Source organism: Actinia tenebrosa, unplaced genomic scaffold, assembly GCF_029948245.1.
Source record: "Actinia tenebrosa isolate PJP-AT-01 unplaced genomic scaffold, QUT_ActTen_1.0 PGA_scaffold3__52_contigs__length_22856419, whole genome shotgun sequence".
Lineage (NCBI taxonomy): Eukaryota > Metazoa > Cnidaria > Anthozoa > Actiniaria > Actiniidae > Actinia > Actinia tenebrosa.
This window is the reverse complement of record NW_028292580.1, coordinates 1103311-1122126: the sequence shown is the minus strand read 5'-3', so window position 1 is coordinate 1122126 and position 18816 is coordinate 1103311. Positions and strand designations below refer to the sequence as shown.

General features: G+C 37.7%; 2 protein-coding genes across 4 annotated transcripts in view; one reads left to right on the top strand and one right to left on the bottom strand.

Annotated features, from left to right (window-relative positions):
• Nucleotides 1–2244, top strand: part of LOC148907560 (uncharacterized) — a 2730-nt gene extending 486 nt beyond the window's left edge. The window contains exons 1-3 of one of the 3 annotated variants that reach the window (XM_089035599.1): nucleotides 1–439; nucleotides 910–1343; nucleotides 1389–2244. The exon at nucleotides 1–439 is cut by the window's left edge and continues 484 nt beyond it. In XM_089035599.1, the coding sequence (XP_088891725.1) occupies nucleotides 1226–1343; nucleotides 1389–2200 (930 nt within the window). In that variant the 5' untranslated portion in view covers nucleotides 1–439; nucleotides 910–1225 and the 3' untranslated portion in view covers nucleotides 2201–2244. Of the gene's footprint in view, nucleotides 440–909 lie in introns of all 3 variants that reach the window. The other 2 variants (XM_089035598.1, XM_089035597.1) reach the window with 2 other exon arrangements.
• Nucleotides 2245–16520: 14276 nt separating this feature from the next.
• LOC116289191 (uncharacterized) lies at nucleotides 16521–18070 on the bottom strand. Its single transcript, XM_031696069.2, has one exon. It carries the CDS (start codon nucleotides 18063–18065, stop codon nucleotides 16521–16523), a length of 1545 nt encoding a protein of 514 aa, XP_031551929.2. The 5' UTR covers nucleotides 18066–18070.
• Between the last annotated feature and the right edge of the window lie 746 nt (nucleotides 18071–18816).

Sequence of the window (18816 nt, the reverse complement as noted above, 5' to 3'; positions counted from 1 at the left end):
GTAACTCTTTGCTATAAGCTGTTTATTAACTATATTCTGGAATCAAAGAAGTTATAAACTGATCGTCTGACCTCAAAACTCTTAAACTCCTCAAAGCTATTGTAACGAAGTTAAGTTAAATGTTATACGTGAAATTCTAGTTTGATCTTTACGTGACTTTGCGTGAGCAATCAATTAGTTCCAGTCTTGAAGACGTCATCAACACACCTCTGCTTATGTACATTGTAGTCCTAACTATCACGTTTGTAACTAAGTAGGGTCTATAATTCTGATAAATAGAGTTGGATTGTAACTCATAGATAGTCTACTTGTGATCTAGTAGTGAGCAATAAACATCTTTGGAGCTAAACAAGTCTCTCTGAGTCATTACCTCAACACGTTACACTATCTTGCTTTCATCGATTATCAAGCGCAGGACTAGCTAGCGCAGGACTGATATGTAAGTTGTATTATTATTTATGTAATTAGACAAGTTTAACAAGAATTTTAAATGATTCACGAAATCACGCGAATCAATTGAAAGTTTGCATTGTACATGGTACAACTATGAACTCCATTCGTATCTATTTGTACGATACATATGTTATGATTAATCAGATTATTATTCTTACATTTGTTGAGGTATCCTTTAGCTTAGTTAATTGAATTGCGTTACCGATTATGTTTATGACTTAGCCCTTTAAACTCTTTAAACGAACATAGTTAGATCCCACGTGCTAGCCGTGTAACATAACATTGATAGAGGCTCAGGTGTTGCTTTAAGTATTTGCAGTTTACTAATATATACCACAAGTTGGTTCGTTGTCTGGAATATTAAATACAGAATTAAAAAATAAATTCCATACGATAATTCACCGAGGTCTTACTTTTGTCATATGGTATAACTAATGCAAATAATTTTTCTCATAGCATATTCGAACGTCAATTTAAAGTTCACCAAAATGAATGACCTATTTGCTTGCAGTCCTGCTCAAATCAGTGATGAATACTCCGAAATGCGTGACAAGGAATGGGCACAACTATGTACCAAGTATATAAACGAGTTAATGATGGAGCAAATTGTCACTGAGGACAGGGAGCCAAGCCTCTTTTCTCGAGCCGACTTCCTTATATCAACTCTGAGAGCTCACCACTTTTGCCGCACAGGAAAAGAGATTGCAGTCCTTCCAAAAGGCAAGGATGACGGATTCAATGCCAAAGCTGTTGTTAAGCGAAGAGCCCAGAAATGAGAGAGATGATCATGCATACCAGCAATTACAGTCTCACCCCCGAAGATGCTGTGAATGTGCGAAACTACCTAATCTTCCTGATAAATACAGAAAATGCCAATCGAGCAGGGCCTTGTGCCGAGATAAGCCTCGCCACTTTCGACGACGGTAAAATTGTAGATGGCAAATGGACTATACATATTTCGAATCAGAAGACGACCAAAACGTTAGGGGGGTTAATCCTTAACTTCTCAAATGACCTTCGCCTGATGATTATCAGGTACATCAAGTACTTCAGACAACTGCTGATTAAAGATGGTTCTGAGACGGATGCCATGTTCCTAAACTCGACCGGATCGCCTTATACTAACTCGCATGTGCACCATGCCTTGAAGCAGTTTGTAGCCAAGACTGGTTGTCTGCGAGAAGAGAGTGTATCAGGCTTTTCCTCAAGCATGATCAGGCACTGTATTGTTACGAACACAAGGGGTTTAAGCTCTCCAGAGAAAAACAAACTCGCAAGCAAGATGGGACATTCGCGAGCAACAGCCGACCGCCACTACAACTTAATAAATAAGATGCAGGCAGCCTCTGATGCCCATGACACGATCACCACTTTAATGGATGGCAAATTAGAAGAAAAAGCCTTGGAACTCGAAGCTGAAGATGAAAAGGATGAACCTGAAGTGGACGTGAAGTCATTCCAGGAAACTGAGAAGGGTTCGGATGTCATACCACCATCAGAAAACGCCGATGTTGGACGATCCTCGATCTGCTACAAAAGGCGCCAGTGGTCAATAGCAGACACTAAGAAGATAGAAGATGTCTGCAGGAATGAAATCACCAGCGTGAAAGTGCCCACGAGAGATATGATTATCCGAAAACTAATTAATAACAAGGAAACCTTTGAAATAACTCAAAGGGAGGGTACTGAACGTGCCTACCAAAAGGTAAAGCATATGCGTCGAAATTATCAAATAGAAAAAAAGTAGTATGATATATATCTACATATAGCTAATAAAACGTTTTCTTTAAAGTGCAATAGTTTATTTAGCATCAATTAACTTTTACCCACATGAGTTGTACCATTGTTATGTAGCTACCATGCAGAGGATGATATGTAAAATCATATGATATTGTATACCATTTTATATAGCGATCATACAGAAGATGGTAAATTATAAAATCAACTATAATCGATGTATTTGTGACAAAGTAAGCCCACCGAGCTTAATGATGCACTGATATTTGTTTCCAAGTAAAAATATAAAATATTAAAATATTACGTGTGCGATCAACAATTAATTATACAATCAATTTTCCCATTTCCCAATTTTTTAAAGTATATGTTTAACAATTAAAACTGCATTTTCCCGCATGCTCCCTTGAGTAATAACGAAGCAATAATAAAATTGCTGTTTCAATTGTTATATTATACATAAAAGACAAAAAAAAAGTATTCTTGTGAGACCCTGACCGGTCAGTAGTGCCTCAGTAAACCCCGTCATAAATTATGTCGCTGCTTTTGTACATTTTTTTTTTAATTTTAGAATTTTGATTTTCAAAAATTTCCCATGGCTGACAGCTTAACAATGAAAACAAATGAACTCCATATTCATACTCTTGATGCATTAACTTAAATCATCCTTAATTTTCCTCTGAGTTCTCTAAATGATTCTTTGCCATTCTGAACAAAACATTTATGATTGTGGGAAGACCACCGGTTTTTTAGACTAGATTTACAGATAAATTACTTATCTCGGCTATGACGTCATCGATTGCGCAACCCAACTTGCCACTGTGCAAGTTTCGGCAACTATAATCACTTGCCATAAGATGGCTTCAATTGATTAACCCTATGTGAAGTTTCTGGACATGCACCTTTTTGTACTCAACTTAAAAATCATATCCACCATGATTCTGCAATATGCTAACTGGACTTGAACTTCTTAACTACGCCGCTCCTTTCGGATACCAGGCTAATAGGTCATACCTGGCCAGATCAAAGCCCTAACCAAGCTCTATTGATCCTATGAATAGCTGTGAGTTTGGTTGTCATGGTAACGTTTCCCGTGATTTTGGTTTCCCGTGGTGGTGGTGGTAATAATAATAATATATTTATAACGCGCACATTTCATGTGAATATGTTCATATGCGCAGAAATTAACTATGCCATTCAATTAAATAAATTGGATAAAAAGAAATATAGATATAACATAATATAGTATAGTATTGAATAACATAAATATATAAAATAAATAAAATATATAGTAAATAGCAATAAAGATGTATAAAATTCTAAGTAAAAGCTAATTTAAAAAGGTATGTCTTGACAAGTGATTTAAATTTCCTGATACACAGTTCATTCCTGATTTCAACAGAAAGAGCGTTCCACAGTTTAGGGGCCGCAGATTGAAAAGCCCTGTCACCTAAAGTTTTTTTACATTTCCCACTAGCTGGATTTAGCAGAGTGCCCTTAATACTGAAAAGGCAACGAAGTATGACCTAAACGTCTTTCAAGGTCGTCCTTTTAAAAATTATGTAAAATAACAAAACAAAGGTGATAAAATATAAGATTTTTGTTTGTTTGTTTTTATAACTGTTTGTTTTTAATTGAATTATTGCATATAAAAAATAAGTTACTCTGTACACAAGTTGGCATATGCTAAAACAATTATTCGCCAAAAATTCACCGATATTCTCTTCGCCTTCGGCAAATAATTGTTAATTATTGTTGATATTGTCTACCCACTTTCTTCCAATGCTGGAGGAGAACGTTTTTATCTAACAATTTAATTGAATTTTTTTCCAAAACCATCGGTGAATTAGTGTTGGGTCAGATAACAACTGTGTAATTATCGAAGAAAGAGGTAAACACATTACGATCCTCCGTTTCAGCTGAATCTAATATTGATATATTGATGGAGACTTTTGCAAATGCATTGCTATTGTAGTACGTCACGAGGAAATCCTCCACAACATTGAAAAAGCCAGAGTTCGTTGGTCTGACAAACCTGAAAGAACAGTTCATGCGGTTCACCAAGACCCAGGTGCAGAATGACAGAAGGCGCATGCTGGGCCACAACGTTGTAGAAAACACGCCCTTACATTTGGTATTTGCTGAAACTCCAGGTACAGGCAAAACCACTTTCGCAAGACGTGCTGCATCGAGAAATATCCCGCAAAAGAACAGGCTAATACAGGGGGATCCAGAAATTTGCAAGGGGGATGTCCAAAATGACGTCAACAATATTGCTAATTTCATTGACTTATTTTGTGCCTACATTTTTGGGGGTGTCCGGTGCGCCTAGGAACAGCCCCTGGATCCCCCCTCAAATATTTCTTTACTAGATTAACTATGCATCTTGGTTTTACCTACTTAAAAAGAAAAAGAAAAAAAAAAAAAGAGAAAGAAACAAAGAAAGAAACAAAGAAAAAACGAACGAACGACGAACAAATAAGCAGATAACACAATCCTGCTCTACTTTCTTTTCTTCAGAGTTGCTGTATAGCATTAAGAAAATCAAGAAGAAAAAAGTGGTCGAGGTCCAAAGGTCAGATCTAGTGGGCCAGTACCTGGGATCCACTACAAAAAAAAAAAACTAAAGACAAGATAGACGAAGCACGTGGTGGCATCCTTTTCGTGGACGAGGCATACAGCCTCATACCAACAGCAGGGGGGAAGGATTTTGGGACGGAAGCCATCGAGGGGTTGATGTCAGTAATGGAAAACGGTGACCCAATCATGATTTTTGCTGGCTACGAAAAGATGATGACCCAATTCCTTAAAGTAAATATGGGATTACAATCTCGTATTTACCGTAAAATTGTTTTCCCTGATTACACGATAGAAGAGGTTGGAAAGATTTTCAGGCAACGTGTGAAAGAAAGGGGGTATAATCTTGCCTCAAATATTAACGTGGCCAAAATAATACAAGAAAAAACCACAGAGCAGCAGAGGTCAATGATGAATGCCCGCCTCATGCGTCTTCTTCTGCAAAAAACCATCGAGGAGGCTAGGAACAGAGTTCCTCTTCAAGCTTCTCTGCGAGAGCTCCTCGAACTCCAAGAGAGTGATGTTGTAGCAGCAGCCAGTCATCTGCCGAGATATGCTGATGACATTGAAGAAGTACAAAGAGAAGATACGCAGATTTAGTGTCCTCGTCCGCGTATTTAGATGTATTAGAAACAATTTTTATACATGATAACATATAAAAATTTAACTTGATGGCGTCATTCCTATTTATGTTGTCATTGTTATTACTACTTTTAATGTTGTTGTTGTTATCGCTTCTTAAGCACTGCAAATCGTTTACCTACAATTAAGATTTAATTTTCGTGACTGAAAAGTACGAGATGAAACGAACATAAAGTTCATAATCTCGTATAATCATTTTCATTTCCAATCATTTAATATAGATCATCTTCTATTTTTCGAAAATAGACTGTGTATATATTCTTTCCATAAAAATAATCATGCATGATATTGCGACACATAAACGGCTAATGAAATAAGAATAAAGCCATTCACTCCCAAATGGTATACTGGCGTTAAATTGAAAATAGTATACCACAGCGTGCAGATTAAAGCCAACATTAATATATGCCGCGAAAGTCATTTCTTCGCAACATTTGCGTTTTACAAGAACAATTGGCCATGTCTATCAAGCGACAAACAGTGTATATGAAAGCAAAAAAGTGTATATCACGGCAAAAAGTGTATATCACGGCAAAGAGTGTATATCACAGCAAAAGTGTATATCACGGCAAAAGTGTATATCAAAGCAAAAGTGTATATCACGGCAAAAGTGTATGTCACGGCAAAAGTGTATATCACGGCAAAAGTGTATATAAAGGCAAAAAAGTGTATATCACGACAAATGTGCCGGTATATCACGGCAAAAGTGTATATCGCGGCAAAAGTGTATATCGCGGCAAAAGTGTATATCACGGCAAAAGTGCATATCAGAGCAAAAGTGTATATCACGGCAAAAGTGTATATCAAAGCTAGAAAAGTATATCACGGTACTGAAAAGTGTATATCACGGCAAAAAGTGTATATCACGACAAAAGTGCCATATCGCGGAAAAAGTGCATATCACGGCAAAAGTGTATATCACGGGGTGAGTTGTTTTTCAAAGAATCTCCTGACAGGTGTCAAGAACAGGAAAGACGTCAGAAAAGAATAAAAAAGATAAGCATTTGTGGTCAAGAAACTGCCTACCAAAGCAGTAGAAGTATATCAAGATGTTTTTTGTTATGTGGAAGGACTTAATAATTTTGAAACAAACGGCGCGCCATACAGGGATCTCAATAAACCGCACGGTTAGTGGCAGTGGCAGGACACGGCTTAAAAACGCGTGCGCATGCGCGAAAATCCCAAAAACAAAATGGCGGACGCTCTAGCAGTATTCGTGCTTCAAAAACCTGCGACTTTGAATAATTTTTACAGCTTACTGGCAACCAAAATATCTAATTGATCAGTCATAGTGTAATTTTAAAAGTACTTAGAGGGTGGCAGTGATGTTTAGAATGAGGTCAACATGATGGTTATCGAGATACGCTAAATTACTTTTTGGTACAAAAGTCGACAATTGTGAAACAAATTGATGTAGGTCATGTTTACGTTTTAGTCAAAAATAAGGTCAGATCAACAGAGATGAGCTTAAAATCATGATATTTTTACTCATTAATATCTGTTGTAAGTAACTGCAAATGGCCATTGAATTTGAAACTCTGCCGTGCTAGATTTTCCCTTTCAAAGTAATAAAATAGTCGAAGTAAGACATATTAATAGTACAATCAACTATTGCTTGCTCAACTGGGACAATTGTAATCTATATTAGATTTTAACATAAATTTATTTCATTGGAATTCTTCAGATGTAGTTACTAGTACTTGAAAAAAAGTTCTTCGTGATAAAACGTATTCGTGGACGAGGAGACACCTGTTTCGAAGAGCTGGTTTAGAGGAGCGCTAAGACTAAGGATAAAAGCTTTAGTCAATGATGAAATGTTGTGATACGAAGGATAAATATCTTCTTTTACTTTGAAAAATCATTTTTATGTATCTCTGATCCTCGACTTACCCAAGTTCAAGTCTTTAGTTAAAGGGTATTTACCAAAAACTCGGCAAAGATATTGGAGGATTGTCTTTTAGTTTGCACTGAATAGGCTTCACATTTTTCTGCGAAATTTCAAAACTGACTTTTTTGTTGTTGTTTTTTTTTTAAATCTAAAGTTTGTTTTATTGAATCATTTTTGAGTGACATACTAGATCTGAAATGTCAGAAAATATTAATAGTGAAATTTTTTCCTGATTCTGGCAATCTTGTTGATTCAAAAACTAGGTTTGGGTTTACCTATTTTCATAATAAAACTTTAAAGAAGTTTTCAATGTCAAACCATTTCAGCCCTTTATGTATCATCTTTCATCACAAGTTGGGTGCTGGAATATTCTACTATAGCTTTAACCTAGCTATTCTGCATCTTGAGGGTGTTAGACAGAAGGAATTGTTACAATGCTATATAGAACAATCATAACCTGAAAGTGGTTATCATTAATTTTATTAGACATACAATGGAATTGATAAACTAACTTCTTTTCTTATATTTTCAAAATATTTTTACAACAAAAGTCTCACCCTCAATATCACTCATACGGAACATTTTAGTTCTGGGTTTAGAATTGAAAACTGATTCAACAAAAGGAATTAACGATGAACCAATTACCCTGAAGGTATACCCAGAGTGATTTAATCATTTTATGGGTGGGATACAATCATACTCCTAACAACCATCCTAATATTTAGTATTTTAGTGTATCAAAACAGTTGAAAATTGGAAGATGGGGTATATATTTATTAAGCAATGAGAGGGGAAAATAACTATTAGCAAAAATAAGAACATGAAAAAACCCAATATTGTCTTTAGGAATTTTTCCAAGGCCTATTAATTAAAATTTGCAATTGTGTATCATAAGGGTGCTTACAGTATATTCCTTTACTCTATTAAAAAAATTGTATCTTGGTAGATGGAAAATCTATTTACTTTGGTTTTTAATTTTGGTAATATCATAATTCTCAATTCTCAGAAAGGAGAAAATGTATTCTAATTATTATGATCTATAACAAACAACACAGGCCACTAGGCGCACTAAATATAAAAACAGGGCAAAACTACTGATTAAAACTACCCTAGGCTGTTATGAAAGTTGACTGATGAAATACACAATGCAAATATAATGCTGAGATCACTTACCTTTACAACCAACAACATACAATTGAATTAACTAACAAAAATAAGGAATCTGATGTATACATGAAACACTACTACACTGGGAGGGAATTAGCATTTTGGGTGAACCCAAAATAAAGCAAGTGCAAATTATACCATATGAAAAGGGCTTTCTAGTTAGTATCACATTGATGAATAATTTCATTATATCTAAACTAAACACAGATGTGATAAAACCAAAGATTCTTAATGTTGTTTCATTGTGCTTATCTAGAGGAGTACCTGATTATAACAGGTTTTTGATAAAACTCAGAACCTTAACAAATTTTGCTTAACTATAAATGCAGCACTAACATTAAGTGGAAACAGTTTTAAAAGTTATTATTTTTTAGTTGTTTTAATATTCTCCTGTGCATGACTCAAATGTTTAAAGTCAAAGGAAAAAAACAGCCTGGCTAAACTGACTGAAGATATGAGGAAGATCAAACTGAGTACTTTACAAGAGAGATTCTCCCATATCAACTTAACATAAATATTAAGAACTTCTTCATTGATATTGTAGAGATATCAAAATTAAATGAAAAAAGTAAGATTGCCATGCAAACACAAATGAAGTAGCATTTAATTCATTGCTAATAATGAGAATAATAAGAACCCTTTTCCTGAAAAAAAAAATCTTTTTCTCACGAAAAAAAATGCTGTTTGTCAATGGGAGGTTCATGTAAGCTTTCAAACTAGTTCAATGATGATTATTCCCTTTGTACGATTTGTTTTTCGCCAAGAAACACCTAAAAGGAAGAATTATCTAGGAATCTAACACACGATATCGAATTACAGCAACCCACTTGAACAGATTTAACACAAAATAGTCGGAGTAAAGCATGCTCATCTATAGTTTTGATCACATATTTTCAAATTTAAAGAACTCACGACTATATTTACATTATTATCTTGACAATCAAGCAGCATTTATAGGTCAGAACTTAGGAAAAGACTTAGAATAACGGCGCAATAATTGCATTTCTTCGCTGTCTTTTTATTCAAATACATACACTTCGATGACTTGTTTTTGTCCGAGTAAGACTGAAAACAATACAATTAACCATTCACATAAAATCAAGATACTCATCTGACTTGTTTTCTTGATCAATTACGGCATTTAATCCAGATATGTTAGTAAAAAAACTTCGATTTTCGGAAAAAAATAGCGCTCGACAAGAATTCTTTCTCGTCCACCATTTTGAACTGACCGCCCGCGCTAAATTCAGCGGAAAACCACACTGCGCATCCTCAGTTAATATTTCGAATCAACCAATCACGCGTTTTTAAGCCGTGTCCAGTGGCAGGATACTGGACCAGGTGGCAGGATACTGGATCTCCAAACCACTTTGCTAAAACTGCGGTGCAAACCAAAGACAAAGGACACAAACGACAAATTTGTTCTTATTATGTTGCAGGATAATTGATTCATAATTTGGTCGGGTTTCAATGCATTAGCTTTTAATTAAAAGGGAGTTAAAGCGATTTTTAGCTGAAGTGGCAGGATACTGGGCCACACACTGTACCCGTGAAATAGTTATTTAATTAGTATACTATTTCCGGCAATTTATATTGAAATGAAATCTAAAATTGTTATATTGCTGGATATCTTCATATTAGTGATAAACTTAATTATGTTTTTGCAGCGAAGAAATGTAGTTAAAACATCGAGTTCTCTGACTTCACGTCCATGCATCGTGAAGTTCGAAAACTCGATGTTTTAACTTAATTTTTTCGCTGCAAAAACATAATTAAGTTTTTATTTATTTTTATATTTTTTTATCTCATCTCAAATCATACATACACTGAAACAGCCGTGATTTACATCCAATACAGCCATAGACCAAATGCGAAACCCACCCCAAATGTGAGGCCCAACCCGCGAAAGAAAAAAAGATCCGGCGCGATCCGCAACTTTAAATCACGCCAGATACCCCCGTCCACACGCCAAGCCCCACACCAGCGCGCGCGAGTCTCGCATCCGGTCTATGATTGCTTGATTTTCTTAGATTTCTTAAGTTTCTTAATTTATGTGTTGTCTTTAATTGGTGCCGAGATTTCTCATTGACATTTTCATAAGTTTATTGCAATCACTGCATGTAACAACCCCAACTGGGCGCAATCAAAGTTGTGCTCAGCCCTACAGGTATACAAGTACCCAAGTAGAACTGCCATCTACAGATTTCTCTCTCTCTAGTTTTGACTTGTATGTTTTTCGGAATTCAGTGGCATCTTCAGATTAATTCTTTTGTAGTGAAACAGTAGTTTTGATTTACGGTCTGGAGTTCGTTGTAAGAAAGGACGCTTTATCGTAGTTATTCTCAGACATTTGCCAAATGTAGAAGGAATTTCATTGGTTGCTATTTATAACCGGAAATTAAAGAATGACATTCTATGTTTCTTAGTTTATCCCAAACACCTTAGCTAAGGGTAAAAACACATCATTGGTCGCTAAGATATCGGAAATCGAAGAATATTAACTTCGTGCTTGATGATCAGTTTAAATATTAATATCATGAAAAGTGAAGAACAACTTAACTGAAGTCGATTAGAACGTTTAAAAAGAAACTGGAAAAAACAAAAACAAGCACGCCTTGCAGAAGAAAAGAAATCTTCCAGATCATCGGAGAACAAGACTGTTGGTGTGAGACACAAAACTAGTACGGCATTTTGTGACTAAGTCTTTATGTAAACATTAGAGTGTGTGACGCAAATGTTCATGTAATCAGATAGTAGTTTTGTAACCAGATGTATATAGATATTCATATTCTTACACACATGTACTGAGCATAGATCTCAAAGAAAGAAGAAGCAAATATATAAAGTTCCAGCAAAAATCGCGTCAACTATTAGTTCGAAAGGGATCAAAAGTACCGTGTGCATTAATAAACAACCCAACGTAGTGGACAAGAAGGATGCCTCCATGCAATTTAACGCAGCAGACTAAAGCTCCGCAAGCCACAATCCAAACATGGACAAAAATCCTGTAAACCAACAAAATGAAACAACCAATTACCAAGTAAGGATAGCGAATACGCCATTGAATCGACCCTCAGCCAATTAGCATATCATTTTTTTCAGGGCTTAAGCTCCTCATGCTACAAGTCCTAGTTTACTTTTTTATGCGCACGATTGAGTCGTTCGGAGAGTATGTCGATCCATTACAAGAGGCGATTGATGACATGCTCCTTCCAACATTGTTTGGCCAAACGGAGCCCCTGCCTAGCGAGTTACGTCAGCTTGTCACCCTGACACCGGCACAAGGGGGATTGGGCCTACCTGACCTACGACACGAAGCCCCACAGCAATTTGCTGCGTCTACGTCAATAACAGCATCGCACTCAGAATCTATACCAACGCAGAGCACGTTTATGGTGGCAAGCAAGAAATCTACAGGAGAGATAAACGACATCCATAATCTGTCAAAATGGCGTATGCGAAGTCGAAAATGGAGAGTATTGATGCCACCCTTGCGCCGAATGTGTTACAGTCAGTCAATCAATTAAGAAACAAGGGTGCGAGTTCGTGGCTCACAGCGACGCCTCTTGCAGATCAGGGTATGACTTTGAATAAACAGGAATTCCGAGACTCCCACAACAATACCACAAGAATACCACAACGAAGTACGCTGGGACCTTTATTATTCCTTCTTTATTTTTATGACATTGTTTACTCCTCCGACAAACTTTCCTTTAGACTTTTTGCCGACGATACCAGTTTGTTTGCATCTTCTAAAGACAACCAAGAGCTTGAATCAATTATGAACTACGGAGTCCGTTAAGGGCCACTCATAAACGAGCAACTTTTTTTGAAAAATCCCGAGTTATTAGCGTGAAAATCCCGACTTACGAAAATCCCGACTTACAAAAATCCCGACTTACAAAATTCCCGACTTACGAAAATCCCGACTTACGAAAATCCCGACTTAAAAAATCCCGACTTACGAAAATCCCGACTTACAAAAATCCCGACTTACGAAATCGAATATGCATGTGGTAAGTTTTAGTTTTACTATCCTAAATACTCCTAATGATATGCGACAATGAAATAACTCAAAATAATCGATCATTAGCACTACTGCATATTTATGTGCACGTGAATAACGCCACGGATTGGCTATTCTTGGTTTTCAGCTGACGTCACAAGGTTATGCAAATTAACACTTCCGCCATGTTGGTGCTCATGCAACGCGTGATATCACATGTAAATTATAGCCATTTCTATTACAGTGTTCCATTTGCTTTCGAATATAATTTACTTTTCATGGACACTTCCAAAGATCCAAATCCGGAATTTCTAGAAGACGTACTGGAAAGGATACCAGTTCTCTCTGACTACGCCAAAGGTCTAGAAAACCACGTTAAAGAGCGGTATTTAAGGAAGATTTCCGTTATAGGAGTGGATCCTGCAGCTTTACCGAGCGAGGAATTCAGTCCAGAATGTTTGCCCCCTGTCGAAGTCTCAGATTTGCTTTCATACTTAGTTTTAGAGACAAGCCACTACACAAAAGACCAATTCAAGGCATTCAAAGGTTTAGAAGCTTACAAGTACATGGTTTCTGGTTTTGTCGCATCAGTTAGAGGAAAGGAAATCGCGTGTAAATTCCTGGTTGTTGCTAAAGTGCGACATTCGCAAACCATGGGCGCTCCGCAAGTGAATATTTGGGTCATCACAGAGAAAGACGGTACCGTTGCTTCAGCACATTGCTTAAACTGTAAGGCAGGACTGGGAGAGACATGCTCTCATGTAGCGTGCGTTCTTTTCTACTTAGAAGCCATCACACGGATTCAAGGAAGACTTGCTTGCACTCAAGTAAAGTGCTCGTGGATATTACCTACGTATGTAAATGAAGTACCATACTCGAGGGTAAAAGATATCGACTTCTCGTCAGCGCGGTTGCTGAAAAAATCTCTGGACGAGAAAATTGAGTCACTGCCTCATAATACTGTGGATAAGGGGAAGGACAACCTCAGAAATGAACGCTCTGGACAAACATTTGCGTCGAATGCGAGTCCATCGGATGAGGAAATTCAGAGGGTTTATGCCCAGCTCAATAATTGCAAGATCAAAGCAGTAGCATTGAGCTTAATCGATTCATATGCCGACCAATTTATTGATGAATGCCGCACTCTCCCAATCATTTCAGATTTATTTCAAACAATATCTTGACCTTCAGTACCCAGAACTTATGAAAATGTGTGCTGAGGTTACACTAAACATTTCCGATGAACACATAAACAAAGTGGAAATGAACACACGAGCTCAGGCTAAGAGTTCGGGATTTTATAGACACCGTGCGGGCAGAATTGGTGCGTCTGTAAGCCATGCTGCATTTCACACCAACCTTGCACAACCCTCGCAGTCCTTGATTAAGACAATTTGTTACCCGAGCCTATATAAATTAAACAGTGCTGCAACTAAACATGGTCAAAATCTTGAAAGTGATGCCATAAAGGCATATGAAGCATCTTTAAGAGAAAACCATGTTAACTTAGAAGTAAAAAAGTGAGGAATGTTTATAAACAAGGATAAGGGATTTCTTCATGCCACACCTGATTTCCTGTTATCTTGTGAATGCTGTGGGAATGGATGTGGGGAAGTGAAGTGCCCCATCATCATTAAAGATGGTAATTTTGAAGACTACATCAAACACAAGAGCTCCTGCCTGGAAAAGGTTAATGGTCATTTTCAGCTGAAGAAAGGTCACAGCTACTATACTCAAATACAGCAGCAGTTGTTTACAGTGCCAAATGTCAATTATTGTGACTTTGTGGTATGTGCCATTGACAAAATGAACAACTTTCACTTGATGATACAAAGAATATACCCAGATTTGCAACACTGGAACCTTGTTTTGCCCAAATTGGAAACTGTTTGGAGAATGTGCATTCTCCCTGAGATCTTGGGACGATGGTACACGCGTCGCTGCACAATACCACTGAAATTAGCAGAAAAGGATGCAATCTGTTTCTGTAGACTGAAAAGGAAGGAGAAAAGCATTGTCTGCAGTAATGTGGAATGTCCTTATAAAGAATTTCACCCTTCTTGTCTATCTATCACCAATGTGGGAATACCAAATGCATGGTACTGCCCTCACTGCTGTAGGCTTCCTCAGTTCCAGAGAGGGAAAAAGGGTAATAGAAAGGCACCACCTGCTACATCAAATGAAGCAGCTATGAAATGTGGAACAATTTGCATCTGCAAGTCCAAACCCACCATAACAGACAAATTAGTACAGTGTCATGGCACAAACTGCAAAAATGGGAAGTTTTTTCATTTGGCATGTTTAAATTACAAAAGGATGCCCAACAATCACAACACAACATGGAAATGTTCTGCATGCAAAAAAGCTACCCCAGCCCAAGCTACCACTTGTTCTTCTTCCATATATTCCTCTAACAGTGAGGATGGAAATGACATTGTTCTCACCAAAGTCACACAGGGTGAAGTTGATAAAACCAGTCCTTTAGCAAAGCTAACAGAATCCCATTTTAATTTGATCACTAGTCCTACTGGGTGGTTAGATTGTGATATAATTCACCAAGCCCAGGTTCTACTCCAGTCTGAGAATCAAGCAATTGAAGGCTTTCAAAGACCTACACTTGGCCCAGTTAGGAATTTTAACATTGTTACTGGTGAGTTTGTTCAAATCCTCCATACCGGAAACAGCCATTGGGTGTGTGTGAGCTCAATTGGATGTGCACCTGGACATGTTAATCTGTATGACAGTCTTTATACTGGCTCTGTTTTGAGTCAAGAAATAGAGGAACAGACAAATGACTTACTAGGGGGCCAATTGGTAGCTCTCAATCCCATGCCAGTGCAGCAGCAAAACAATGGGAGTGATTGTGGGGTCTTTACTATTGCATTTTCTACCTGTTTAGTCTATGGAGAAGATCCAATAATTGTAAATTTTGATGTATCCAGCATGAGGCCTCACTTAGCATCATGTCTGAGAAATGGAAAAATAATCTTGTTCCCTACATTTTAGATGTAGCCAATACCTTTCTTACAAAATTATACATATTACACAGACAGGAATATGATCACCTTGGCCTTTTATTTTTATCAAAATGTGTTTATCTTATCAAAAAAGGATCAGTTTCTCGGAATGTATGATTCCAGAAAATATTTATACCCCCAACACAGGACCAGTTGATCTAAAGATCTCTCCCATATCATTCTTATTGAAATTTGCATTCATGCATGGCAAATAAGGGGTATATTTACTCCTCCCAACACACACAGTTACAGCCCTCTGGAATTTCCCATTCCCTCTGTGCTGGAGGTATTCTAATAGCTCTTTTCTGGGATTATACAATGCGATAATATACAATTTAGGATTTTTACCTTATTTTAAACATTTTACACTGGTTTGCATGCACCAATTTTTTCAGGCAGATTTCTGACAAACTTCTTTTGCAAGAGTTGGAAATAATTGCTTGGAAAAAAATAATAAAACCATTCTAAATAGCCACACAAATTTAGCCATTTCCTTTTAAATTGTTATGGGGGTGTACCATTTGAGAAATCAGTATGAATTGTAATGACTGTCATACTGTCCTTAAAAACCTCTCTTGTGAAGCTGGTTATGCTACTTATTTCACCCAAATTACACATGAAACGTTCCACCTTATTTCCTTAAGGTGTGGGGTCTAGAATTTTGCAAAGATGGGTTCCATTCCCAACCATACATTGCCTATTTTCACTCTTAGTAGTGATTGATTGAACAACAAAATGGCTTTCACTTACGAAAGCATACCCTTAGGGAGGGGGTCTGTGGCAATCCTCCCTGGACCCACCAGTGCTCATCATTCAGTCAACCCATAAAGAAAATATGCATGACTTAACCATGGAAGGATGTTTCATTTTTTAGGGTTTGGTCAACTGCTTTTGTGTTCTATTTTCTTGTAAGATACGTCAATAAGTCAAAGAATCTGCAATATAAGACAAAATAGGCTTCCATTGGGTGGTTATGGATTGTTCTTTAAACCATAGAAACAGCAAATACTGTATTACCTAACAGTGTTCAGTTTAGCTAATCAAAAGGTACAATTGGAGGACAAAAATTCACAAGAGCAGCACAGACTCTTAGCATGGAATCTACCAAAGGGGTGTGTCGGTCAGAGTATCTGTGATTACAGATCAGGAAATCTGTGGGCAAGGTTGACTGAAAAATAGTGTATTTTCTTCGTAGTAGCCCAATAACACGCTCAACGTGTATTCTTACATTTGCAATACCTCTTGTTCTTTCCACATCCACTGGGTCCAGCTGAGCCTTTCCTTTTGTGAAAGCTGGGATTACCAGTTTTGCTTGCATAAGTCCAACAGACTCAGTAATTGTAAAACCTCTGTTTGCCATAACCATGTCTCCTGGAATTAGCTTTTCCAGGAAACCACAATTCTCGGTTAAAAACTTATCAGAAACACGACCTCCCCAGGCTTCAGACACATAAGAAATAGTTCCTTGTGGAGTTATTCCTATAAGAACCTTGATGGTATTGTGACGCTTGTAGCTTGAAAATGTCTGCGCCCTAGCTAGCAAATTGGACGGCTTTTCGATAAAGACTTCGAAACAGTCGATAACAACAGTAGTTTTCTTACCAAGTGCGTATTGATAACACTGAGGCATGGTCCTCCAGAGTTGGTCCCTGTCTGGCCAGTAAACAAACGGCAACAATCTGGCATCCACCACAACAACCCAGTGGAAAAATATTCTGGAAATGGTAGATACTGCTACAGCAAACCGATATGCAAGATCCTGTAACGGTGGATTCAGCCGGAGTTTAATAAGAACGATCACAAATTCTTGAAATCTGTCTAGTGACTGGGTCTGTCGAGTAACATATGGGACAACATGATTGAAAACAACTATAAGCACTTCCTGTGAAGGCAGTCCAGTGTAAAAACGAACCTTCTCATCAGATTCAAAGAAATATTTGCTGGGTGCTTGGTATTTGCTTTTCTGAAACATGTACTCAAACTCTGTAGTTTGGCACTCTGCCTCTTGGTACTCAGTCGTGTCACTTGTCGTTTGACAACCGGCGTCCTTTCTGTTTTCACCTTCGCCTTCGGTCACGATCACATCTGCAAACAATGTTTCCTCGTTCAGCCCCTCTTCGCCTTTGTCTTGACTTCCCTCAAACGTTCTAGAGGAGCTTGACTGGCTAAAGTCGATCTCGACAACAGGAAGGCTGCTTTCGTAAAGCTTCTGTCGTTTCTCAGCTGATTCACGTTCTTGGCGTTCGCGTGCAAGCTTTTCCCGCTTCCTTGACCTCTCGTCTCTCTTAGCTTGAGCTTCGAAGTTGATTTTAGTTCCGTATTTCTTTTTCCCGAGAATTAATGTAGGTACCCAGTCTTCGTGGTACTTGTTCCAGTAAGGAGCTGGCTGTCCATTTACGAAATGTTTGCCACAAACACGTTCGGAAGCGAGAACTTGCTTTGTGTCCGTGTCGCCTCTACCGATTGCTTTTATCCACTCAAACTCTCCTTTGTTAGTTATCACTGAAGGTATGCGATAATATCCAATGCCTTTATCTCGTTCACTTCTACTTCCACAGCCAGGAACAACGCAAAGAACCATCTCGATTTTCTACCTCTGGCGCTCTGCGCTAAGCATTTGTTTACACTTACATGAGCGCCAACATGGGGGATAGCAACCGTTGTCAAGAAGGAGGTCACGTGGGTGAAAACCAAGGATAAAAGCGCCTCGAGTAAATACACTCATTCTTGCTTAGTTTTGCCAGCGGAACGAGCTGGACTGACTCTTTAGTTCTCTACTACGCCCCACGTGGACAATGGCAGAGCAACGTCCAGTGGAGGAAAATGTGGCAGAAGAAGTACCCGCTGATCAGAATATGCCGGTTGGAATATTCCAACAGAATTTTGAACAACCAGCAGCTGCTCACCAAAAGCGGAGGAAACTTTGGAGGTGATTTTGATTTTTCTTTGAAAGTCTTACTGTGAATGAATTCTTCGGCGAGTTGTTTAGAAGAACGACTACATTGGTTATGTATTGCAATGATATTTGATATTCTTATTGTGGAATGAATTCTTTGGCGGGTTGGTTCAAAGAATGACTACAGTGGTTACGTATTGCAATTATGTTCATTGAAACTTTTACTGTAGAATGAATTCTTTGGCGAGTTGGTTCAAAGAATGACTACAGTGGTTATGTATTACAATGTTCAATGAAACTTTTACTGTGGAATGAATTCTTTGGCGAGTTGGTCCAAAGAATGACTACAGTGGTTATGTATTGCAATTATGTTCATTGAAATTTTACTGTGGAATGAATTCTTTGGCGAGTTGGTTCAAAGAATGACTACAGTGGT